The sequence below is a fragment of the Desarmillaria tabescens genome (genome assembly GCF_030435595.1).
Source record: "Desarmillaria tabescens strain CCBAS 213 chromosome Unknown EV420scaffold_129, whole genome shotgun sequence".
In the NCBI taxonomy this organism is placed as follows: domain Eukaryota; kingdom Fungi; phylum Basidiomycota; class Agaricomycetes; order Agaricales; family Physalacriaceae; genus Desarmillaria; species Desarmillaria tabescens.
In genome coordinates, this window is record NW_026848428.1 from 55944 (window position 1) to 82229 (window position 26286).

The 26286-nt window shown below is 47.6% G+C and overlaps 7 protein-coding genes across 7 annotated transcripts; 3 read left to right on the forward strand and 4 right to left on the reverse strand.

Annotated features, from left to right (window-relative positions):
* Window positions 1–2279: 2279 nt before the first annotated feature.
* EV420DRAFT_1672520 (uncharacterized protein) lies at window positions 2280–2840 on the forward strand (the record flags this gene model as incomplete). The annotated part of the gene is made up of 1 exon (XM_060479087.1): window positions 2280–2840. A coding segment is annotated over one exon (561 nt), but the record flags the coding sequence as incomplete, so codon positions are not given.
* Window positions 2841–5951: 3111 nt separating this feature from the next.
* Window positions 5952–8593, forward strand: EV420DRAFT_1281252 (uncharacterized protein; the record flags this gene model as incomplete). The annotated part of the gene is made up of 4 exons (XM_060468252.1): window positions 5952–6250; window positions 6287–7809; window positions 8029–8292; window positions 8340–8593. Coding segments are annotated over 4 exons (2340 nt in total), but the record flags the coding sequence as incomplete, so codon positions are not given.
* A 1925-nt stretch (window positions 8594–10518) lies between these two features.
* EV420DRAFT_1652614 (uncharacterized protein) lies at window positions 10519–13672 on the reverse strand (the record flags this gene model as incomplete). Its single annotated transcript, XM_060478670.1, has 7 exons — window positions 10519–10819; window positions 10872–10974; window positions 11040–11222; window positions 12180–12569; window positions 12616–13171; window positions 13220–13435; window positions 13493–13672. The coding sequence occupies 7 exons, from the start codon at window positions 13670–13672 to the stop codon at window positions 10519–10521; spliced, it is 1929 nt and encodes a 642-aa protein (XP_060322237.1).
* Window positions 13673–14155: 483 nt separating this feature from the next.
* Window positions 14156–15589, reverse strand: EV420DRAFT_1652615 (uncharacterized protein; the record flags this gene model as incomplete). The annotated part of the gene is made up of 3 exons (XM_060478671.1): window positions 14156–14700; window positions 14764–14862; window positions 14914–15589. The coding sequence occupies 3 exons, from the start codon at window positions 15587–15589 to the stop codon at window positions 14156–14158; spliced, it is 1320 nt and encodes a 439-aa protein (XP_060322238.1).
* A 1983-nt stretch (window positions 15590–17572) lies between these two features.
* Window positions 17573–18335, reverse strand: EV420DRAFT_1652616 (uncharacterized protein; the record flags this gene model as incomplete). Its single annotated transcript, XM_060478672.1, has 3 exons — window positions 17573–17623; window positions 17675–17974; window positions 18027–18335. The coding sequence occupies 3 exons, from the start codon at window positions 18333–18335 to the stop codon at window positions 17573–17575; spliced, it is 660 nt and encodes a 219-aa protein (XP_060322239.1).
* Window positions 18336–19326: 991 nt separating this feature from the next.
* On the forward strand, window positions 19327–19748 carry EV420DRAFT_1487598 (uncharacterized protein; the record flags this gene model as incomplete). The annotated part of the gene is made up of 3 exons (XM_060470538.1): window positions 19327–19425; window positions 19499–19636; window positions 19674–19748. 3 exons carry the CDS (start codon window positions 19327–19329, stop codon window positions 19746–19748), a joined length of 312 nt encoding a protein of 103 aa, XP_060322240.1.
* A 4435-nt stretch (window positions 19749–24183) lies between these two features.
* EV420DRAFT_1623519 (P-loop containing nucleoside triphosphate hydrolase protein) lies at window positions 24184–25137 on the reverse strand (the record flags this gene model as incomplete). Its single annotated transcript, XM_060475946.1, has 6 exons — window positions 24184–24332; window positions 24371–24385; window positions 24448–24772; window positions 24804–24918; window positions 24942–24962; window positions 25085–25137. The coding sequence occupies 6 exons, from the start codon at window positions 25135–25137 to the stop codon at window positions 24184–24186; spliced, it is 678 nt and encodes a 225-aa protein (XP_060322241.1).
* Window positions 25138–26286: the final 1149 nt, after the last annotated feature.

The window sequence follows — 26286 nt, forward strand, 5'->3', positions numbered from 1 at the left end:
TTTCAAAGAAATGCAACCCAGAGGAAGAGAGACGAATAATGCAGACGAGAGGGAAAAAAGATGATGTCAAATCGATGAAGAACCGCACACAAGGACGCATAGGTGTATCGTCTTCGAGTCATCATTCTTCACTCCCAGCATCGCCACTCAGAATACAACTGCTGTCTTCGACTCTTGCGTAATTTGTGCCATTGATATCTTTCACAATGCCCGCCCAGATGAAATTGAAGATCTCTTCATTCAACAATTGATGTATCCAGGTTCCGTGACATATCTGTAGACAGTACCAGTAACAGGACACATACGGAGAGGCGAATCTGAAATCAGCATGTTGGGTGCCCTCGCGACTCGGGAGAATGTCCTCACCATCTCATGCCTGGCTCTGTCTGCGACCTACACCGTCGAGTATCCTGGCATGGAAACGTATCGTTCAAAGGTAACGGAACTGAATGCTCGCCAATACAAACGAGTGGCCTCCTGATGCCCAGTTGTATGTGGCCCTTCGTCTGGGGCTGATGAAGGAGGAATACCGGCTTGCAACCGTTACCCACGAGGAGTTCTTCGCTATGGGTCGAAACATTGTGGATAAATTTTGGTGGCCATCTCTTGGTGGTACATTGAAACCTGCCACAAATTTCAGACATGGTCAAGCAAGGAGAAGGTGAACCTACCACTGATGCACCATGCTTGCTTCTTTCGAAAGGTCCATATCGATACCATGCACATACCGACGGCTCACAGATTCAAATATATCGTTCAAGGGCGCTGCAGTGCCATCCACTGGCCGGAATACGAGATCTTGAAGAGAGAAACAGGCGAGACGGTTGGGAACTTCATATTCGTCTAGCTCTTGCGTCGGTGGGGAAGTGTTTCGGAAATTTTCGGCACAGACAATGGGCCAGTCATGATTAAAGTGCTCGATTATCTACCTGTCTGATAAACACAACATCTGACACATCCGTATCTCTGCCTACAACTCCCAATCTAACCGTTTCGTCGAGACAGCGCACCGACCAGTCCGTGACGCCCTTGTGAAGCTCTGTGAAGGAGATATTAAGCAATGGCCCTTCAAAGTACCATACGTGTTCTGGGCAGAACGAATCACGGTGCATCGAGCAACGGGGTTCTCAGCATTTTATGGCGCCCACGGAATAGAACCCCTCCTCCCTTTTGACATCATCGAGTCCACCTTCCTCCTAACTAACATCATCACTGCGAAACTCTCTGACGCTGAGCTCTTATTTATGCATGCATGCCAACTTGAATGCTGCGAGGAAGATTTTGCCCTCATACAAGAAACAGTCGTTAAAGCACGCTCTATCGGTAACTTCGAGTGATGATTTGCCAATAAGATCCACGACTACGATGCCCAACCTTTCAAAATGAGTGCAAGACACTACAGCGTTCCATGGGCATCAGTGGGACCATGTTGACAGCTAAGCAATTTCTATCCAAACGAAAGAACTTACCGCACCTTATACAGTATCTCAACGACACATGTCGCTTCGAGACCACGTTTGGATCATTCCCAGGGTTGAAGACATGGACGAAGAGGATGCATGAGACCTAACACCCTCGACAAAGCAACAGGACAGCAGCTGATGAGGCGAACGCACATCCACTTCGTCACCTCACCAAAGCGGACTGAGGGAGGTGGATGCGAGATAACTCGCAAGGAACAAAGCCTTACTCGGTAGTTGTGATACAAAAGCATAGATACAATACGGACGAAATAGAATACAAGGCAGGATAATCCGACCATACGTTAGCATGTAGGATCTATGTACAAGCAATGTACAAACGGAAACAAAAAAAAAAAAAGATCCACGACTACGACTTCAAACCAGGTGCCCTAGTCCTCATCTTGCAAGAAAAACGAACCAGAAGTTGGGCGAAAAGGCAAACCACACTACTTGGACCTATGTTAGTGGTCCGTAGGCGACGAAGTGGGGCATACCGATTTGCAGAGCTTAACGGCACCGTCTCTCACCTCAAATTCGCCGCCTTCCACCTGATTCCATATAGGGCACGCTTCAAGAACGAGACCAAAGTTACTGAGTTTGTTGACCTGCTGATTTGGACGATGCTGTGCGCGAAGATGACAACTAATCAGTCTCGACACCGTCCTGAACGAATCGGATCAACCAGGAGGGTGGTTTTTGAGAAAGAAGGGGGTGTTGTGGGACCAGGTGATGACTGGTTGCAGGAGACACTGCTTACATCATCCGATGCGTACCTTTTCCTCCTTGCATCATTTCTGTCAATGGTCTTCACTTCCCGCACGTTCTCTCTATCGCTGGCTTCTATACAACCTCACCCATTCGAACATCCAAAACCCTCACAACATCATCTACACTCCTGCTCATACCGATTCAACATCTATGCCTTCTCAAATAAATAATGTCGCTGATAACCTCACCACCTGTGCTCAAACAACATTACTTCGTCCTCCTCCCGCTCCAGTACCTATTTTTTCTATGGATCATTTTGTGTTATATAATTTTGTCGACGGTTATATTGAATCTAACATTCCATCCTATGTGTCTTCAGCATTCACAACTGACACCGTGGCTCATGTCAATTTCTGCCCTGCTACCACTATGCTTCTGCCTTTGTACGATGATTATGCTCCGCCCGAACATCCTTATATTCGAGCCTCATCTGTGTACTCTGCCGTTGTACAACTATACGCTCGCTCTGCCCAGCTTGACTGCACATACACAAGATTCCTTCGATTCGGAGATATGTCCCCACTGTGCCATGCCGGGTGTAATGAATTGGAAACAGTTCATCACGTCTTCGTCGGCTGCCCATCATTCAATCACCTTCGCTACGAAGCAACTAAAGCCATACACACCCATACCACCCAAATACTGCACAATGCAGATGTTCCTTTATCCATCTGCGTACCTCTCCTGCATCTCGTACGCACAATCTTTACGGACAGTAATCATTGGCCTCAACATATCTCTCATTATTATCTTGGAATCTTACCCCCACTCCCATCTGTGTTCACTGTCAAACGGTCGCCCTTCCAGCAGACGGTTGCAAACACGGCTCCTGCATACGTGGCACTTCGCAGCTATTCGGCTTGCAGGCAGGATATGGAGTGAGCACCAAAGGTTGATCTGCGAGACACGTACATGCCAATTCATACTGTTTCACTGTTTCCTCCTTGTGTATACCTGATGTCTATTTCACCTTTCCCTTGTTCCATGTCTTGCACTCATATCCCTATCCTCAATAATACAAACGCTTCCTGTATGCAGTACGAAATCTGTCTATCTATTGCTTGTGTCCTTCTCTGTCTCTGCTTGAGTTCCTCGCACGTAGGAGGATTCGACACTAGGAGGACTCGACACTACATTAGCCGTGCTCGTTACCTCTTTTACTGATGTCGTTCACGTAGGTCCAACGTGCTCATAAGATCCAGTGCTTTCGCAACCTTTCCAGGCCACGGCAGGTCTTCACCACGGTCCGATCAACCAAGCGGTGATCGTTGTACCGATCCCAGCGACCTTTCTTGCCTTCACCTTCAATGATGCTGTAATTACCATCCATCCGCTCCCCTGTTCCTCAGGCATGAAAGGTGCGTATTTTATCATTCTGTTACTTAATCTTCTTTTTAGGTCCATTCTAGTCATCTGGCCACCCCAAGAGCCCCAAATAGCGTTTATTTCACTCTCCTCGCCCCCGTACATAGACCCTTGCACAAGGCAACACCGTGCACCACCCCAGTCGACCGACGACACACCATCCGCCTTCGACAGCAGCGATGCTGACACACAACAACGCCCGCCAATGCCGCCAATGCGCCTCATCCCCATTCCGACCCACTTAGCGGACCACATATATCACACTCGCCTCCGAACCTTTGCTATCCAAACCCGTCTTCTTATCTCTCAAAACCTGTCTTCCCCTGGCCTCCGTAACCCGATGAGACCTGATACCTTCCATACAGCGATGTGTTGAGTTCCAACAAACGAGATGGATGGATGCTTGAGCAGCGGCGATGTGTTGAAGGACAGACAGAGATGATGTGGGTCATGGGAGAGGTGAGATTGGCTTTGATCGATGATCACCCGGTCATTTCCCACATCTCTGGATGGTACGTGATTTCGGTCGTCCCCCTGTCCGTACTCTTCAGTTTCCCTTTGGAACGTGGTGGCAATTTTGACTATGGTATGTTTATCTCACCATGTGTGTTTGTGAATCCCTAACCATTTCTTCATTGCTTGCCTATCCTTCCAATTGTCCTCTCTCCTAGATCCCATCTGTAGTGTAGGGAGACATAAATATCCACCTTCTGACATCATGAATCCTCTCATGAATTGGTGCTAGTCTATTCCGACTCCGTTGCCATCCGCTTGCAAGAGCTTCCGAGGTCTTTATTACACGTAACTGTGATAAAGTTCAGCACGGTGCCGTGGTGAGTCGGAGATTTGATCAGATCCTAGATGAAGCGGTAAGCCATCGCAGGGCGTGGCATACCCGAGCCCTGAAGTTGCTGCTGAAGTTGGGATGCTGTTCTGTGTGGGCGTAGCACATGGTCCTTTTTATTGGATGCAACAAAAACAAAACCGGTTGAACAGTATATAATATAAAGTGATAGTGAGTAACATATACATAACTCAGTTTAGCACAGTGGGAGTGACACGACTGAGAGCACAGTACTATGCGAAAGGTGATGAGCATTGAGAAGTGTCCAAGACGCGCACATAGGTCTTGTCTGGGTGTACATAGTCTTGAATGGCAAGATGATGGTTACGTAGTCACTGTACGAGGTCAATTACTGCGAATGGTGGAGCGACTAACGGTTCCTGGGTGTATGGTCTCCAGCCATCCTCCCCCCCCCCCCCTCTGCATGCAGTCCAGGGTCAGTTTGCCAGACGACGGTATGGGAATGTTGGTTGGAAACAGAACCAGACACCTGTGGCTTCTGTACAATGCACTTGGTTGACGAGCCATATGATACTCGACGATGATGGCCGGTCGATATTCAATTATTGATGCGAACGTCTACAAAGAGTCCGGGGTTTTCCGGCTGCTGGAGCTTCCATAAACAATAGGTTCCGAGTCACGGCTCGAGACCTGACTTGTCACCCCAGTAGATAAATGTAGCAGGCTCTGCCCCTGATGTGGGCCCTGACAAGCTTTATTGGATGACAAAGAATATACAGTGGCAGGGAGTTAGGCGCACGATTGCCAGGAATATTATCGATAAACCCTAAACAATCTGGGATGTAATGCTGTGCTAAGTAATCTTCTTGAAAATACAAATACAAAAGTATCAACCAATCTAAAGGAAAGCATCTCGCAGAAACTGAGCTGGCAGTGCACTTTGATGATTGAGGGGGCTACCTATGAAGCTTATAATCAATTCTGCATCAACAACTCAACACAGTAAGACTCAGTAGCAGCTGGATAGTGCCGATCAAAAACAGCTCGCTCGGTTGCCGCCACCAGCTCGCATTTTCTCTCATAACAGCTAACTCCTTGCGATTATAATTCTGGGAATACTGCCAGGAAGACAACAGTAAGAAGTATTTCACCTATGATCTGATTGAAAAAAAGACTCCCTCGGTGGTGGCTCCTGCAGAATCTCTAACACCGTGCGTGCTGTTGAAGGGAAATCCGAACTGGAAGCTCGGCCAAGCAAAACCATCAAGGGGCATGATGGTAATGGATGGTCACAAGACAAAGCAACAGCCACGCCGAAATACTGACTTTGAAGGAAATTTATTTCTATACAGCTGCAATAAATATCTTTATTTAGAAGTTCCCATGACTTCAGCCTCGGGCTCCGGACAAAATCTGAGAAACGATGATCCCCTGTTAAGACCTACTACTAACGTAGCAGGAATATGTCTTCCGGGTGAGGGCGGGGCCTCTTTTTTTGCAGCCACAGCTTGACTTTTTATGACAGTATCCACGAGAGCTTCTTCTACCAAGATGTTGATCACCGCAAAGGACTTGCATTCCTGTCGAAAACTGGCGACATCTTCTATACTCCGAATGCTGAATATCCAATCGAAGTGCCGCTGCCTCACGACCCAGATAAATACGCCTTCCACGAAGGAATGGTTGTTGATTATTATCTCTACCCTCAGTGGTGGACAGAACAATTTGGGTGGTTGGCATTTATCGATCGCCGCGAGCACCATCACGGATATCCGTTTGAGTGCCTGTGGAAGAGCACGAGTATTCAGTCGGTATCTGAGGAACAATCTTTTATCAAAGATGGTATCATGTTCATGGAACGGGAATGGGGTCACCAGATGGATAGAGATGTAGCGGACAGCTGGTCGTGGCTGGAAGACCGCTTGATCATTTGCACATCCATCCTGACGAGCCGCTACTCAGCACCCTGCATGCGACCCCAGCCTCCTTCGCAATTGTATTACAAGGCCTTCCAGAAAGGTGCAAAATCACGCCTTAGGAGCTGTGTCGAACTCGCTCGACGATGGTTTTCTGTGTGGTATGGCTTGTTCTCATTCATCATCGCATATGGAACTACAGGATGGAATGTACGAAAGGTGGACTTCGGGCAGCCAGATTGGTTCACGTTTTTGCAATCCCGACATTTCGATTTTACTTGGTTGGAGGGTATTCTCTTGTCAACAATCCCACCAGATCCATCTTATAAGCACCGCGTGGGCACAGTTCTGCTCCCCACCATTAGAGGCAGCTCACAGCCTCCAGTTCAGTGGTTCATTGAAAATGGTGTCCCTGTATGGTACCCATGGACCAGCGCTCAAATCCGTGATGCTGAAGAATGGCCTCATCTTTTTACTCCCATCGCCCCGCCAGCGTATATTTTACAAGAATTGCAAACACACATCCATCGTCCAATTTCTCCGCAAGCATCTACTCAGCCTGGATCTCAAAATGTGGACGAGTGCTTGGAAACTGCAGACCTTGATCCTCTTCACATCGGTGACCACATAGACAAAGAGTTTGCTTACAATTTTCCTGTGCCATTGTCAGCGCCGGAGAGAGACAATTCTTGTCCATCACTGTCGCAAGAGCCTCCCGGATGGATAGCATTTTTCGACGCCAGAGACAAACGCAATGCCGAGAGGGAAAAGACAGAAACAGAAGAACATCGGGCAGTCCGTCTTTCTAGGGAGCGCAACCCACCTACCACATGGGCCAATGGTCTTTATGAATGGGTTGAGGATTCTCGTGAGCCCAGAGGATGGCGTCGCGAAGACATGGGTGTCAAACGAGAGTATAGGGCCGAAACTCTCGAGGATTACTCGTCGAAACAAAAGCGATATGATTCTTGGTGCAATGAATGGGATGTTTGTCTGGCATGGGGTGAGGACCTTGATACTGGGAGTGACGATGAAGATTCCTACACCGCAGACCCTATCGATAGTGGTCCTTCAGTCGAGAAACCTGACCTAATACTGCGCGGATTTCAAAGAACACCGAGTCCCGATATCCCTATGCCTGAGGAGGTCACCAGTCGAGAAGCTGAACAGACATCCGGTTTCCTTCGAACGCTATTCTGCCAGTTTGGTTTCACTGCACCTACGGTTGACATTGCAAAGCTGTCGAGCAGCAGTGCCGCATTTAAGCATGTTCTTCAGGCATTTGGACTATCAACAGAGGTGGCCCAGTCTTTCTCCTCTTCCACAGCCAGTGCGATTACCCAATTTCTCCAAGACATCTCCAAAAAGCATCAGCCTCTTGCAGATAGATGGGACGCCAGCATCAATCGAGAACATGGCTTGGCTTTTCATCCTCTTTTATTCACCCTCAAAGTTGACCAACTTCATACAACCTACATTTTTCCCGAGGATAGTCGCATCTCTCACAGCTGGCTTCTGGCCATACGACGTAGACAGGATGTATACAAGGTCTGCCGCTTGATCACAGATAATCATGTACCCGACTTCCTGATCCAACATGGCATTCCCTTTCGCACTCTTGTCCATCTAAAGATCAACTACCAAGACAACAATCCACCAGCTCCTCCACCGGTTTTCTTTAGACCCCCGAATTACACCTTTACCTCAAAAGACTACCAAGCCTACATTGAAAATCGAGCAAAGATTCTTTACAAACCACATGGACATGCTGCCCTTTTGCACGGAGGGATTATTTGGCACCTTGCAAAAGAACACCTCAGCGTAGATGCTGCCTTGCATGGCCCTTCTACAAAGGCCACAGAATACCACTTAGGGTTTGTCCTAGGTCACAAGGGTGAGGCGTGGAGCTTGTGGGATGATGATCTTGGTAGCGATGAGGCAGATCTCATTTGCAGATTGTACAGATGCAAGACAGGTGTGTATACCAATTTTGAACTGACCATCTACTTATCAATATAATAGGCCATGGAGATCAGCTTGCATTGAAGTCATGGTGGCTGTTGCAACATACTTGGGATTTGGCAGGTGTCAATATGGGTTTCTGGTCTGAAGAGAATGAGAGGTGGTATCAAAGCAGATTACATAAGATTCTCGAGGGAAAGGCTAAACCAATGGGTGTAGATCAATGGCGCAATGAGCTTCAGGGATTTCCAGTCACTCGAAACATACGTGACGGACTTCGTGAGCTATCATTGCTACCAAGTTCAGCCAAATAAAGCTACTGTACTACCATCGTAATAATAAAGGAAGGTTTGTTCCCGAGTGCTTGATAAGTGTCAAAGAGCTTGTGTTGATTGACTGTTTGATTGTGGGAACTTGGTAATGACACTTGCTCGCACCAGCTTGCTTAATCGTTGACGTCGACCGCCTTCGCTCTCGAATTTCCTGCATCTTTCGACGTGCTCCACTGCTGCCTCTCCTACGCAAAGCATTTATTTGGTAATAAAATTGGCTGTCTTCTCCATTTACCTGCGCAACGTCTGCTCTTATTCGGGCCTAAAAAAAATGCATGTCCTCGGTTGCTGGATCTCTTAGGCATTATCTCATTTCATCATTTAAAAAGGTCCGATTTATTCAACGAGGTTTCTCAACACTCAATGCCATCAGCAAAATATTCGGAACGCGTTTACCAGAGACAATCAAGTCGCATTCAGCAAGCTTACTCTCAACGAGGACAACCAGTAAGTAGCTCAATCAGCAGCTAGATGTATTGTTTTTTCTATCCTCCTAATCTTTAGATCCTGCTGTATCGAACATATTAAGCCTGGAACCTTTCGTCCAGGACATAATCGATGTCGGAGTCTTCTTTAGGCTCATTAAACCCAAGACTCCGACATCAATGCGCTTCATAGCACACTTGGACTCATTAACTTTGCTCTCTTGGGGGGCTCTAAAGGTACAGTTAGCTTTGGAGCAAAATGTTTGGTCTGTAAAGCGATTGAACCCTTGCGAGATCCTCGATGATCGTCGCTTCCAAAAGTCTTCTCCAAAACGCGGTCTTCCGATTAAACAACGCCCATATATTAAGGAGAAGCCTAAACTGACACCCAAAGAGCCGGGGGAGTCTACGAGGTTCATCTAGTATAATGAGTAAGGTCAGCATTTCCTAGCTCGACGTCCACTAGTTTTCCGGAATCTACTTGGCTAATATGTTAACACAATGTCGTAGGGAGGAGTATTCGAGTGGTAAGTCAACTACCCGTGTAATAGGTAGTCAGCATTTAGTGTTTAACGTTGATTTATACACCTTGCACCATAAGGATCAAAACCCTCCCAACTTCACAAGGCTCGTCGGCGGTTCACTTACACATACACTGTTGACCATCATCTGGGATGTTAAGTTCCCCATGGCTGTGACATAAAGACTGCCCCGACTTTCGCTAGAAACGAAAATATCCCATAAGACACACAATGTTAGTCGATGCACCAAAGGTGTGGAACGGACATGCTTACCTTTGATTCCTCCGCGGCCAATGATCACTGAACACCAGCAGACGTCCTTGAGACCGACTCACAGGATACAGGAGTGTCCTTTGAGATGCGTTATGTCGTTGTATCAAAAGCGTCATATAGCTGTGCTTACCTTGACCCCGTGTACCTCCGATATAAATTGAACGACGGACGTCCTCAAGGGCTGAACGGCATTGCTGCGTGAGATGTTTTCAGATGGGAGTGATGACGTATCGTCTATTGCCTGCAGGTATAACAGTGAGGAAGTATGGTCCAGAAAATAATGCACTAAACTCACCTCAAGGTTTGGGCCCTGGGGCCATGCTCGGCCTGTTCCGATACCGGGATATCCTCCACGACCACCTCGCCCTGTCTAATGCCGCCTCCTAGACACGCCTCAACAATGTTGGACACGGAAGGCTTGATAACATAGGATGCCATCGTTCCGAGGCAGCCGCACAAGTCGACGAAGAGAGGGTGGAGCATGCCCAAGCTGCGGAAAGTTTTTCAAGGAAACGCTCCGGACGAGGAAGTCGGCCGCAGCCGTGCCTGCGACCGGGATTGAACGAGTGAATACTTTGAGAGCGCGGGGATGTTAAATGGTGTGAACGGTCGCCTCTCGCCCGTGGCCTTCCTTCGCTCAAGTACACAGGCATCGCTGTTCGCCACCATCATCATCACCTTGATAAGCTTAGTATATGCTCAAATTCGCGCTGGCATAACATTGCAAAGGAGCTTCGCGAAGGAGCTTGTGGGATATGGTGATGGCGAGGTCAGCTTGCACGAGGAGCACATTGACGTCGGGGGAAGGAGGAGATGAGGACGAGTCTCTGGATGAGCTGTGATCGTTCATGGAAAGGAATGTATGGCGGAGACGAAGCGGAAGCGGAAATAGGTATGGGAGAAGAAGGCGAGGGTAAGTCAGTGCCACCATGGTGCAGGATCGCGCCCACCAGTCACAGTCGACCGAGCGATATTGTTTGGGAGAACAACTGGGAGAACGTGAGATTGTGCTCGAATAGATACTCATAACCAAAGACATACCTGTCGAAGATATGGTTGAGCTTCCGCAGCTTGTCCTCAGGTCCATCATGTACCCAGGTAGACAAATGGAGATGGTTGTAGAATGAGGGGGAATCATTGAGGGCTTCAGATGCAAAAAAAAACCCATGCAATCAAAAATATCGTCCTTGGGGTGGAGGAGGAGCGGACTCACGTCGGAGTGCTGATGCAATTTGGCATGTGTATGAAAGTGGATTGTCGTGGTAGCGACAAGGTCAACGGAACGAGCATCCAGTCGACACATGTCTACCATGACAGTGAAGAATGAGACAGCATTGACAAGGTCAACGGAACGATAATCCAGCCAACGCATGCCTGCTGTGGTGGTGGTGGCTGGAACAGAATGAGAGCAAGGTTTATTCAAGGCTGGTTCCCACGATCATGTGCAAACAAAGACTGTTGACTCTTTTGAGTTCGCGCGACTGTGTTTCTCACGTGAGTGGTGCGCTGTGGCAAAATATGTGCTGCCTTGCCGTTCTTTCTTTTTTATTTATTTATTATTTGGTGGGGCCTATCACAGAGGCGGTCCAGTGACACAGTTGCTTCCAACATGCAGCCATTAGTTGTTGCCAGGGATGTAAACCAAGCAGACGGACCGGGTAGGAATACATTTACGCATGAACGGCACAAGTGCCGAACAGTGTGGGACTCAACATTATGTAATACCCACTAAACGTCCCAAGGCAGTTTTTACTGGGAATCGAACTCATGCGCTAGCGCACCCAGGATCCTCATAAACTCGGACCCGTAACCAGAAGCATTTTATTGTGTTTATAGTGTTTACGAGATGCCTCATTTAGTTGAGTCTAGTTCTTTGTATTGTGATTTGCGGCTTTCGGCTGAACCTTCCAAAACAAACGTGTTATTACATTGGGCTTTAAAAACATTTATGGAAGGAAGGAAGGAGATTTTATGAAACCCAATCCAACCATGTGATAGCTAACTTTGAGATGCAGCCCCTTCGCAATGTTCCTGCCGGTGAGTGTGTTTGAAGATCCACATAATATGACAAATGAAACTGGCGTACTCGTGCTTGCGACCCTACTAACAAAAATTCCTTGTTCTCCCAACTGATTTCTAGGGCGGTATAGTGTGCAACAATTGAAGAGAGTTGAACAACAATAAGCTGGTCAACATTGCGACTCCACAGCCTTTGTTGAAGTATGTCATAATAAGGCTGATAGGGGTCATGGCGTACTTCGGCGGGCTTGTGTCATTGAACAGCGATGAGTACACAGTCCTCCACCACCCTCACTATGTATGTGATTCTGGCTGGAGCGAGGTACCCACACCGGTCCTTTATGAGGACACAGCTGTTGCCCAGGTGCTGCTTTGCGGTTGAAAACGTGAGGCCTTTCATGGTAATGTTGCGGAAAAACTTGGCCTTTTTTGGCAGATAACCTAGAAAGTCTTGAAGAGGGTTGTACAGTTCCTGAGGTATCGGAGTTGAGCCTTCAGCCGGGTTCGTATACACGGTCAAGAGATCATCGTCAGCGTCAATCTGCGCTGAGTGCCATGTATGCATGTCTGTGAGGAAGGTGTTCCTTACTCGTGGATTGATGAGTTGTCCGAATGCAGCTTGGCACTCCCGTACAGCTGCTGGGCAGCCCAATTTGCTGATAAGTGCCCGGATATTGGCGGAGCGGTTGAAAGAACACGACATAGTCTGTTCAAGCTCTCCTAGTAGACCATTAGTCAAGATGCTTGCAAGGGACAAAGGGTTTACCTTCTTTGAAATTAGTAGGTATTCGTTGCAGCATGCCAATGACCCGCTCAAACGGAAAAGTCCACCATGAATGTACCGGCCCATAAAAGCGAAGGAACTCATGGATATGAACTGCCATATGGTGATTTGGATGGAAGTTGTACTTTGGAAATAGCCTGTGCACCCCGTCCATGTAGCCAATGATCAAGGCCAAGTACCGATCCACATTTGCCTCGGAAGAAACGCGAGATGAAGCCACAATGACGGCAAGGACTAATGACATGGTTACTTTGAGGATCTCGTTGCGCCGTTGAGATGGATCATCTGTACAACCCCCTGCAGTCCAAAGGCGAATTAAGGTGGATGGAAAGTAGGTGGCACCTAAGACTCTCCATTGATCTGCTTTTAGCTTTCCGTGTGCTGCCTCACCCAGATCTTTGGGGACTGGTGTTAGCCACGAGGGGGTTATCATGGAGGAAATGTCTTTCCGTATTTCTTGAATCTCTGCCTTTGTAAAGACTTGCTCGTGGTGAGAAATGGGCATGCTGGCATTCAGTGATTCATTCTGGCTCTGGCGCTGTGAAACATCAGTAAAGCTCCTGACACCACTGAGATTTCGGCATACCCAAAATAGGAGCTCATTTGTCCAGTGAACCTTCCGTTTTCTTTTTTCTTCTTGTGGCCTAGTGATGATTGGACACTGTAGCTTGGAACAAAGAAAGATGAGGACACTTCCTTGAAGTTTGTTAAACTGTTTATGCCATGTTTTCCAGCCATTGTCAGTTTTCAAACTCTCTTGCAGTGGCTCCTCCAACCACCCAATGGCTTTTTGGAGACTCAACTGCTCTCAGGGATTAAAAGTTTTCTTCCAGTGATTTGAGACATCGATGCTAAGGACAATGGTGGTGTTCTTTTGCTTCTTCTTTTTAGAGTCCTTTGGATCCAGACGAAGCCCTAGAACACCTTCAAAGTGCTCTTTGATCAGTCCGAGGAAAAGGTTGTGCATGGCATCAACAACAACAAATCTTGTAATGTCAAAGTACTTCAGACGAAGTAACTCCGACCAACGAAGACCCATGGAGCGGAAGACATCCTTTTTCTGCTCTTTTGTTCTGCAGAAGGCGTAAATGTCAGCATGTTCTCAACACTCCGCACCAGTGCGATATGCCCAGTTCCGATAATCCGTATTTCCGTACCCATGCACCTGCCTAGTACATTTACATCGTGAACAGAATTGGCTGTGAGTGAACGTAGCCAGACCCGCTGTCTTGCGGGCGGCAGGGAGATCGCAAACCACAGCAACTAATGCACATCGCACCAGTCTGCCATTGGGGCACTTGTTAGTTCGGGTGAAGTGAACGCCTGGAGCCCAAAATTCACAGAGTTCGTCGACGAGGGGCTTCAAATAGTGATTGAGGGCATCCAAGGGAGGTTCTTTTGGGCCCAGAACTATTCCAGCCAGAAAGATATTCTCTGGTTTATAGCATATGTCAGGCGGAAGGTTGAGACAGACAAGGGAAACCATCCCTATAGACTTCTTCTTCCCCACTTGTTTGTTACCTCATGGGTTGAAGGAGTCAAAGCTCAAGGAGAACACATAGCGACCTTCCCCGTTGCCTATGGAGAAATGGAGACCATCGGGACCTTTAAATTCATGAAGGATTTGGCTGTCAAAAATGTCCCTCATCTCCTGAGTAACGCCACCAACCCGCGCCGCATCCCATGCAGCATCCATATTCTCTTCAAAACCTTTGCGTGATAGCAAAGACCCTAACCAGTCCTTGAAGTCAAAAGATACGAAAGGTTTGATGGGAATTTCGATCTTTTCCTGGTGTTCATTGTTTTCAATCTCCAAGCGTTTTGGTCGGGTAAGGCGGGCATTGCAACGCGGACTTCCTTTATAACGCTTGTATTGGCAATAAGTGGGGTAATGTGCAACAGGAGAATCGCCGTGGAAAACAGGTTTATATGTGAAATGACATTGCGGATTGGGACAGACGGCATAAATGGTGCATTTGCTGTCCAAGCGAAACTTCTCGACCGAAATGCGGATATCAGTGGGAAAGTCATGAAGAAGAGCTCGATCGCTGGCTGTGAGGATGTTGCCTCATAAGGACATAACATTATATATAAGCGTATGTGCCATCGACAGCAGAAACCGGCAGCCACGGCGCCCAACATTGAGAATGATATTCATGGCCAGAACCGTGAAGAGAACAATTTGAATGGTGGGTCTGGCATTGCCAAGGATGGGTTCAAAATGATGATCTAGCAAGCAGGTATGAGACATTTCATAGAACATTAGGAAGAGCGTCTTACCTGTGTTGTACCTGATCCCTGCCTGATGATCTTCTACAGGCTTTCCTCGCTCCCAAGCCTCCCGGTTGGTCTGAACGCAGGTAGAGAAAGACTGAATATGCCGAATTATATCGTCCTTAGCTGCCAACACGCTCACGTCTTTGTAGTTTACAGTCGTGGTCGTCAGCCCCCGTCGTATTGAATCGCATCCTTGCTCCAGATCGCTGAAAGGCCAAGGATGGTACGAATCTCCGGTGGGAAAAGAAGCTCCTTGTAATCGGGGTAACCCATCAGTTATGAGTCGGGTGAGGGACTGCTCAATGGCGCAGAGATGGTCTAGATGAACCTGAATCCTTTGTTTCCTCAATTGGTCCGAAACAGTATATCGAGGGGGGGGCAGAAAGGGGGCGGGAACTTCATCACCCAAAGCACCTCTCTGATCCTCCGACTTTGGATATGAACGAGCCCACGCCCTGCCTCCAGGAGACTGACTTGTCTGAAATGGCATATCCGACAGAGTAGTGCTCGCTAGATATGCGGTTACGTCTTCAATGGTTGCCTCCAGGGCGGCATCGCGAATCTGAGAAGCATATTGATAATTGTCATCTATTGCATGTTGTCGGGCAGTCTCATTGTCGAGAATAACACCATCGTCAAAATTGATACAACCGTAGGCATTGCATTTGCAAGTCGGCATTACTAAAAATCCACTTGAGCCGATTGAAGGGCGAATGAAACAGTTGGGACATACCGCCATATAAGTCGCAGAGTGAGGAAAATAGCTAGATGAATGCTTGGGTAAACCTAACACAAACGTCCAGGGTCATAGCTGTAAAAGGGGGCACCCAAGGTTAACGTTCTACAGAACGTGGAACGGCTTTATATCCATAGACTTATTGTCCCCTTGAAAAAGAGATAGCAACCACAAACAAGGTAGCCTAGCTGGATGGAGACTTTCATTGTAGTTCTATGGTTGGAAACGATACAAGAGTTAAGGATGATAACCTTGAAAGGGATGTCGACCGTCAAGATGACAACATCCGAAAGGAAGATGGGTAAAAGCGGTCGAGAAAGGCTGACAGTTAGGGAGGCTTGTTTTACGTACGATTGGCGATCACATTCAACAAACAATAACTAAGTACGATCTCCCAGTTTCTTCGGAGAGATGAGTAGGGAGAACGAACTATAGATTGATCGGGTCCGCCGCCTTTCTGGAACAATGACCATCTGTAGTACAAGCGACGTTGACTATGGTCACACGGTGTTGGATAGATTTACTCATAAAGCATCACAGACGTAAGACTGGTATGAGAACAAAGAAATCGCTCATTTCTTTGTCCTATCCTGTTTCGTCCCCCATGGCCCCAGGGCGGTCTCTTGTGCAACCGTTTGCTATTGTTATACATATCTCCACCAAGAGCATCTGGACCAGAAATTCGACAACGCAGGTAGTCTGCGCATGCGGCCAGGGATTTCATAAAATCCCAATGCAGATGGAAGCTGGCACCGTTTGTTCGTAATACTGGCGAGTGACTCTTGAGTACAACAATGGGCCTATAGAGGCCGATAAATCACCAGATGCACTCGCAGCAGGAAAGGCGGAGGCTCCAGGAGGGGATCACGGTGCAGGGAAGATAGGGAGTTTTTGCACATAAAAATGTGACTGAATTAATGCATTTTATTGCCGAATTCATGAACGAGAGATTTCGGGAGAGGGAAATAAATATATGTCCTAGAGCAACATAGACAAGTTTGGTAGCGACCCTCGATAGATGCCAGAATGCCATCGTCCCGCAAACAAATGTCTCCCAAAACCAGAGTGAGCACTGAGTTCCATTGACCTGTATGCCGTGTAATCACCACTACCATACGCGCCTGATGATCCGAGCGAGGATATACTCGACTTCAAACCCAGGGGGAGCTTTTGTTCCTGTGCTCACACACATCCGGTCCAACAACCGCTTCCCATTCATTGAGGGTGTATTCTCTGGGATGGATATGCAGCCCTTCATCCATGATAAGGTCGTCGAGGTTTATTGGTGGAAAAAGCTGGCACGGCGATATCGTTGTGATGCGCATAGGTGTTGCTGAGGGTATGTATGTATCGAACATGCAGTCAAAGAACAGATACCTGTCAGATTGGATGATAAAGAAGTAAGTTTTGCTGATTCCATTGTCAAGAGAGCGGGCATGGGGACTCACGTATGATGCAGATTTGTAGGGTGCTCTAGGCAGGGTCGCCCGCTGCGCATGCCCAAGATGCTCTCATTTTGCAAAGAATAGCCGTAGTCAGAGAGAGTTAGCTGTAGATTGATCTTTAGAGAATGGCGAACCAGGTTCCCGGGGTAAACCCCGTGGAGCCATGAAGTGACCCAAGTACTGAGTGAGGAAGCAAGGCAGCACCAGCAGTGGGTAGACGAGACTGGTGCCAAACAATCTGCAGCCAAACAGTGAGTCCGCCTGCCGTAGCAGCCGTACTACCTTCCTTTCTTTTACTCTTACTTGCAGCGCTCACTTCACCTCTATGGCCGGCAGCTCAGGGTTTACCCAGGCTACCTCTATGGCAGCAGGATTCGATTAAACTTTCATGGATTTATCCTAGGAGCTGGACCAACGTTTTTTTTATCGTCCGTTTCTGGTACACATCCCTACTACAGGAACTCGTTACCCGATGTCAAGCTTAAATCTCATCCGAATCCATGATCTCATCGTCGTTGTCTTCGTCAGTGCTCTGCAGTCAAGATTGTTAACACAAGTGGAAGATTTGAAGGGAAGCACGAACCTGCTGATGCATGCCACTACCGCTGGCGATTGCAGGGGTTGCTGCTGCTGTGCGTGCCCTTTCCGACGTGTACTTGAGCCTCAGTTTGATGAGGTCATTGATGGGCCACATCGCTTTGTACTTGCAGAGGATGGGGAATGCAATGGCGGCCTGAGGAACGTCAGTAGTGGCAGCATCAGATAGTGATTGTTTATGGACAGCCTGGTGGATGCTGTTGATCTCGCGGTGGTGTCTGTTCTTGTTTGACGCAAATGAGATGGTCATGTCAAGGCTATCCTCGACCTTCTTGTTCACGAAATTCTTTGCGATCAAGTAAGTTTTCATTTGCTTGTAAGGCTGCAGTAGAACTTACCCGAATATTATCCAGTTCATCGTCGAGCCGGAGGTCGGCCAAGGAATATGCTTTGTGGATTTCTCCCTTTGGTTTTGGGATCTTTCCGTCAGCATTGGCACGGATGGCGATGATGGGTTGGGATGAAAGGATCTGTCTCAGCGCCGCTGTTTCTGAGGTGGTGGGTTCTCTTTGATGCTCTCCTTGAAAGTATCCAAAGACAACATCCCAGCCCATCCGCTGGGTGATTGGAACGCCGCTCGCGGTGAACAGTGAGAAAGAAGATCTTTGGGTGATTGCTGGTGGGAGGATTCTGACTCGAGTGCGCATCGCTGTAGGAGATCTGTATGGAAATGAAACATGATAGTATTCCGCCTCTTATGCTCTTGTCCGAATCCAATCCTCTTGACGAGGAAACCCGTATAATCAACCACCTCTTCATCCGCCTTGGGAGGCGCTCATTTCCTTTTCCCCATCCAGCCTCCCTCGTTCGCTTTTACCCGCTGACAACCTTCATCCTGTTTGGTTCGCCCTTATTTTTCGGGTGATACGCCCAATCGCAAGATATTTATGCTTTATTTATTATTTTCCCCCATGCACACGGTCGTTTGACCCTGACCTACACCCAGAACTTCTAATTCCTCTCTGTCTGAGCGTATCTCATGCACCCCGTTAACGCCTTTATTCATGACCTTGCCTAGCATTGGACACAGGGACGTGAATGTGATCTTCCTTGATGAATCTACTTGGAGCATCCTCGAAGAATTCCGACCCGACGTCTTCCGTCGTGTTTGCCTTCAATGTGATAGGAACCCATACAATGCACCCTGCAATGGCCTCATTGTTCGTTCAAGACACAAGACCTGGTTCATCGTTGGATTGGTACACAATGAACCTCACCTGGACAATCCGGGAATGACGTACTTAATGCGGCAGAATATTCTTGACATCGAAACGAAATTGCATATACCCTTTTTGCATTGCCTTCACTGCAACTGAAGCTCTTATGTATACAGCCACAATGTCTGATACGTTCCGGCCTTTGCTCGCCGACACAATCTAAGACATCGCTTGAGGTGCTCTAAAAACCTTGCTTGATCCCACACAGAAATATCATCCCATTGCCCGTTTGCATGGGTACCGAGGGGCTGTCAATACCCTTGCCTTCACACCCAATCGGCCAGTCCTTGCTAGTGGGAGTGTGCACTCTATTACCCGCACTTCGACGATGCTATATGATACATTGTAACAAAGTGACGATGAAGCGGGCAGGCAGGCAGGCAGGATGAAGCGATCAAACTCTGGTCATGGAGAAAGCCATATGTCTGCAAACCTTGGTAAACGCTGGGGTCAGCTCACTGCTATGGCATTTATAGGCTCTGATGGAGAGTGGTTGATCTTCGGCACTGGCCGGGGTCTTGTATGCGTCTACGGGAGCGCCCCAGGCAACGGATGTTACTCCCTTGCTGCAAGAAACTCAGAGAAATTTGCAGCTCTACCATGAAATCTTCGCTGTTCTGGGTGCCTCTGCCTCCACGATCCTGTTGCTGGTGTTCTACAACACAATGCAGAAGCTTGCGATGACCAGCCACTTTGTGGTGAAATCCGAACTTATCGCATTGAATTACAAGGTCAGCAGAAGAATATTCACTTATCGATCCTGTGCAGATTTCAAGGCTACCTTCCGTCAGAATGGTCACGGAACAACGCCGCGATTATTCCCCGCTCATTGGCGCTTGTTAATTTGGGGAAGAGACCTATTACAGCGCTTCCGGAAAATAATGGGAATGACAGAAAATGTCATCATCAGTTACATCGACTGATTAGTCTGATATAATTTATGTACTCAGTTTGGTCATAACCCTCTATAACCCTTCGACACATTTGGTGACGTCTTCTTCTCGGACGACTCAGGGGCCAACGGTTCAACGACGTATATACCAAAAAGAGTATTTCCAAGGTGGTTTCGCACGTCAAACATGATGACATCATTTTTGGGGATTCTCATTATTTTCAGGAAGCGCTGTAATCTTTGGTCTGGATACGGGAGACATGTATATTATAAGCCCACTTTGATGAAACTGAACTGGTCCAAGTTTCTAGTACCACATTATCCTCCGGCAAAGGAATGATGGTGTCAAGGCACCAATCAGATTGCCCGATGTGAGCCTGAATTTGCCGTCACCCTCTGGAAGTTGCTGACATAGTAATATCAGAGTTCTGCGGCCATCAACAGCACAGGGGCGCTCTTTCTTCTATAGGCACAGGGTTCGCCGTCTACAACCTCGCCACTACACAGTGCAGACAATGCCTCTCAATAGAACAAGCTCCAGTCTTTCATCCCCACCTCCATTGTAACTGCGGTGAGTAAATCATTCCGCTGTGATCGCGATGTGTCTGATTTGCACCTCGACAGCAAAGGCTCGGCCGTACCTCTCATCCTCATGTTAGAACTGGCACTGGTGGCTTCACGGGAACAGATCGTGTCCAACGGTGCATATGATCAGCTCATGGATATGCAACACTAGGACCATGTACACATACACTCTCTTCCATATATGGCTGATAGCTGATCCTCGCGTTGGTTATTTCTGTCAAATTCTCATCTATACATCTCGTTCATGCTGAATACTTGCACCATGTCCCAACAATTGCTTTTCTTAGATTCATCTCACTAGCTTTGGTCGCGAAGGAAAGAAGAAAACGTTGTCACAGACTCTTGCTGATATCTCGACCTCTATGGTCCACACAGCTGTATCTTGTTGGCGAAGGCCAGTGATGCAATAGCCATAGACAAGGGTTTGCCATCCCGTATCAAAGGGTGTGATTGAAGGCTCGTTGAGAAGTCCTACATTTATCATGTTGATGTTGTTGGCTGGCTTCGGACTATGATTTGGCTACGATAGGCCATACTTAGTTGCAGAACGCGCAGAGGTTGTAGAGCCACATGAATAACATGATGATAGATAGAGCTGACAATGACATGACCCTGTCTGACCCCCTTACTAACAGAAAACATGAAATGCAAGGACAAAAAGCTACGTAGAATGAAGTTGTCCAAACTTTGTCATCGACCCACGGATCATGTTGTACCGTACTGGTAATATATCTACATACTAATAAGGCCCGTCACACACTCCAACGACAATGTAAGAAATCTGCCACGGGAAGGGTCTTCAACCCAGAAATGAGTACAAGTCGGGCGTATATTGTCCGAGTAGATGGAGTCAAAGACACAACATGGTGGTAGAAATCAGAGGTTAATCGGGTTGAAAGAAATTTGTCTACACAAGTCTAATTGGTAAGAGGCCTATTCATTCGGATCTCCCCTCCTCCTCACGCTTCCTCGCAGGCATCTGCTGCTCCAGATTTTTCCCGTAAACTCGTACGATCGGTGGGACGCTCATCGACTTAGCCTGCCTATGAGAAGAGGGAACGAAGAGAAACCGGCTGAAAACGTAGCGATCCGAAAGACATAGGTAAACAAGACTCAAGAAATGACGTAGCTAGAAGTCAGAAATAACCAACCCTTAACAGACGTTTCGCAGCAGGTAGATCGAGAGAACATGTGAGAGGGTACAGAAACTAGCATTCACTCCGAAAGGTGCCGCTCGCTCTCGCAGAACCATGGTCAGCCAAATTGAAGGAACAGATGGATGTAGGAATTCCAGCCATGTCAGATAGCAAGCGACAAGTGGAGTGAGGGCCAGCGCATCCGTGTGGCAGGTCCGAGTCCTATGTTCTTGTTATATATCTGCCCATAACCACAATGCTCACGAGAGAGGATGAATGTGCTCATCATTCATTGAAAGGATCCTGCGAAGACACTGTAAACAACATCGTCGTAGGCACGGATGGCCCCAAGCCGCAGTTGGAGAGACCAGAAGGCAATCATTTTATTAACGGGATTGTCAATCATGAGGATGCTCTGCAAAACGTTTAACAAGTCACATTTCTAACCAAAGTAGTTGTTTCAAAATGGGTACAACTCGTGTTAATCCTGCAACACTTGTGCTGCGGCCGACCGCACCTTGATCATACGTTTGAAAGGTGTGGGAAAGCTATAATTAAAATACACTATAGTGCATTCGGGACAGAAGGCCCAACTCGAAAAAGCGCTTGTATAGGTATCACTCGGTTCGACGACCCGGCCTTCGGAATCAACCATCTTAGAAAATAACAAAGTGGACACCATACACACGATGGTGAACTTGAAGAAGAGGGCATTGGGGGCAAACACACATGCAGAAGATGATGTGCAAGCATGGGAAGGGGAGGGAATGAGCATGGAGGTGTTAAGAAAAGAAGGCGACAAATAGAAAATAAATTCAGATACCAAAAACAAAAATGAGAGGAAAAACAAGAAAACATGAGAAGAAAAAAGACAGGCAGTGAAAAGAGAACGCTAACGCGGAGAGAGTGGGGAGTGGCACAAATCGGATAGAGACGGAAGAAAGCGGCAGTCAATAGCAATATTCCCACGATGAGCTCAGGCAGGTAAGTCAGCAAATCCCATTAAGGTTTGATACAGCGAATAGAATTTTCCCATGGAGTATTCAACCTGCATAATAACCGAGTAACCTATATTCATAGGACTCGGAATATCAATGACCAGCCGCGCAGAAGTGGGTGGTTGAATAAAACTGGAAAACCGGATTTATTGGCCACCTCGGCTGATACAGGTAACAGCTCAGGTAAATAAGTGCAAACTAATCTACCTCGCATGTAAGTAATGGAACACGACAGTCAAGACGATAAGATAGGAGACAAAAAGGACGGTAGATCAATGGCTACGGCGTTGCTATTCTTTTTTGATGGAGCCGGATGTACCCTTCCCTTATATTCTGCCCAAATCCTGCCAGCCAGGCGAATGCATGATGTGTGCTAGGTGTGAGCGATGCGTACCAACAGACGACTGGTTTTCGCTCCTGTCAAACCTGTAAGTGCGGGCAAGGGTGGGGTTAGACCGAGGTAGAAGCGAGACAGTGATTGGGGCCAATTGGGGCCATCTTCAAAGATATGTTGGACAACCTGGAGAAAGGACCTGCAAACGAGCAGTGGTACTTCTGCAGAGTCCAGGATACGGGACGTCTCGGTAATCAGTGTTTGTGTGGCATGTTGGCGGAAAGAGCGATACACTACTGTCCCCCAATTGTTTCCACATGGAGAAAATCAGACAGAAACGGTTCGCCGAACAGAAAAAGTTTCCTCAGATAGATTTCTGTCCGCAGAAAATAAGTATTTGGCAGGGAGAATCCAGTTTCTGACTTGACGGAAACTGCATATAGAAATTTTTTCAGTGCTGCTGTATGTTTCCTTTGTGCGGAAACTTAGGCATGACGGGAGTGATATGCAGGACACGAAACAAAGACGTGATGGACAGTTTCCAGCGCATCGCATCCACTGATGCATAGGGGGGATATGTTTCCGAAGTATCGGAAACGTGTGTATGTGGTGTCTAGCTGGTCTGATCTTGCGTAGAGCTGTACCAAGACCGAGTATGCTGAGGAGGCCCACAAATAAGGATGCTCAGGAGGGGTGTGTTGGTCGTGGAACGGCAAAAGCATATATACTATATAGAGACAAGTGGTTACCTCGGGCGCAACAAATAGCAAGAGAAACGAACCAGCCAAAGTACCGGAGATACAATGACGATGACGACGGTTAAAACTGAAGGCCATAATTTTGATGACTGTGGTGCCGACGCAGAACACGCTCTCCTCAGCATTTTTTCACGGCAAAACAATCCTGCATCCTGCACACTGCAAGCCTCACCGGTCACGAAGGGCGCCTCTACCAGTCCCTTGGGGGTGCAATTCTTCCGATAGTCGAGCCCATCGAATGGAGCAAATGGTCGCATCGACGTACTCATTGCTGTATATTGTTCGGTGAGTAAAAACCAGAAGATTCAGAGTAGAGCTATTCACTATCGTCCTGGGGACAATTCTTCTCGAGGTGTTCGTATATGATGAAGGAATGAAGGCAACATGCAGTAACTATAAAAGAGCACTTGATAGCCGGTGCTAAATTTGAACATTGACAAGAACAGTTTGATGAGCTTGATGGTAGGCAACAACTCAACGACCTTAGTTTCTCTGGGGTGCTTCAGCTAGTCATGAATGACGAGTTTCGTAATGTGGGAGAGCTGGTGTGAGGGATTCGGAACCGTGGTAGCGTACTAGGGGAGACTGAGATGGGTGGGTGTCGAGTCATCAACACAATTGATGTACTTGTAGTCCTTGTCCAAGGCCTCACAAGCAACCCGTCGAATGGCCGGAGTGAGGGTAGCAGAGAGAAATAGGGTTTGATGCTCGGGTATCAGAGGCACTGGTCCCTGATGATGGCGGAAATATCGTCGTGGAAACCAATGAGTGTGTCGACTTCAAGTACCAACTATATACTCACCATCAATAACGTGAATATGAAAATAAAACAGGCTTACAGTACGAGTTGTCTTCAAAGCCTTTGCAATATCTGGGTTCAGAGTTGACGATATCGCGTATACGTATACAACCAGGGGTTGCTACAACAATGTTCAACCTTCCTTTAGCCCAGTTACGCAACTGTACGCTCTCGTTCACTCCGCCTACCAAAAGCCGAACCTGGAATCCCTTGTGTTGGTACGAAAGCCTCAAAGCCTCCTTAGCGATATGTGTGGTCAGCTCCCGAGTAGGGCTGATAATAATGGCCCCAACATTTGCCTGTGCCCAATTCTTCGCCGCCTGACCGACAAGGTGAGGCTTGGAGGGCAGTACGTTGTCAAAACCCTCTTTTGACCAGCATTTTCAACAGCCTAACGCGAGTTTCGATGATGGAAACCAGGAAAGCTAGTGTCTTGCCCGTGTCAGTGCGTTCACGGACGGGGAGATCGCAGCTGGAGGTAGATTCAGGATCGTAGGGCTTAGCGTGGTCGCTGCAAGGTCTGGAAGAAGCGACAGGACTTCCTCTTGTACGGCACTGGCATCCAACTCTTCATCTTCGTATGCTACCGCAGTCCCATAACGCACTGTTCTTTTATAGCAACAATAGAATCCTATTCCGTTGAAGGAGTGAACATCTGGACATACAGTTCGTCCTACTTAGTCTTGAAGCCTGGAATGCCCGAAGGCCTGCTGGTGCCAGGTGGCGCCATGGTGAGAGCTTCGTCAAATAGCTATTTGGTTTTGAGCTCAACAGAGATGTCAAGAGAACAGGTAAACGAGAGCGACATAAGAGAACGATGAGCAGTTACCGGTTACCGCTCGCCAATGCTGCGAGCTGTAGCCTTTAAAGCGAAAAGAGTGAGGACTAATAGGGGTTTGTAACCGCAGAGCACAAAAACGGTCATTGCACAGCCGCAAAATTGTTAGGGGGCCACGTCAGGTGGCTGGCAGATTGCTTTTGCAAAGCACAATAGCGTTTTATCCATAACCCACCACCTTGGTAGTGGGAATCTCTGTTGTGGAACCATCAACATTGTCTGCATGGACTCTATAAACTGTAGTACTTAGATTTATACTAACACTGCCTAAAGTACTTGTTGGAGCGGACCATCTCCGAAAAATCAATATCTACCTCTAACCCATCCTTTCGAGCCACCTTCATTGTTGCAATTCCAAGCTCAGAAGATTGAAACATTGTAGCTTGATTGAACCAGACACACGACCCCCGTTCCTCCCCTTCATTCCATTGATTGTAGAGTGGGTGGGAGTTCTTCGGGTTTGGGAGTTCTCCATCAGCAGTGGTGACTACCTTGATATCTGTGGGCAGTCAAGTGGACTGTGGTGGGATAGCTGGACAACATGGAGACTTGCCTTTCATATCCACATTGAAGTGGTAAAACAGAGATGACGGGTACAATAGAATCACTCCTGGAGGCAACTCAATAATAAGACGCCCCTCCCAGAGGACCAGCCAACATTTCTCTCTAGAATTGAATTTCCCTGAAGAGATAGGTTAGAATCAGGGCCAGAATAGAAGGAAGATTGAACCAAAGACAAAAAGAGCGCAGACCCCACAAGCCAGGTTGTTCTTGTCCACATGTGGATCACAGAACACACGAGGGATGGTCTCCCGCCAGAAGTTGAGGCAAAAATTCCAGTAGAGGCCAAAGAGTGGGGTCATTCCATACACATCGGTCATATATGCAACACACCATAAGAAACACTCTCCTATACCAGGGAATTCAGAGGCAGTAAGGCATGACACCATCTCGCTATTGCAAAGTTTTCAGTTTTACGCAGATGTCAAAAGAAGTCAAAAACCTGGTACGGTACAACAGCGTTCCCTTGGCGAAGGCTTT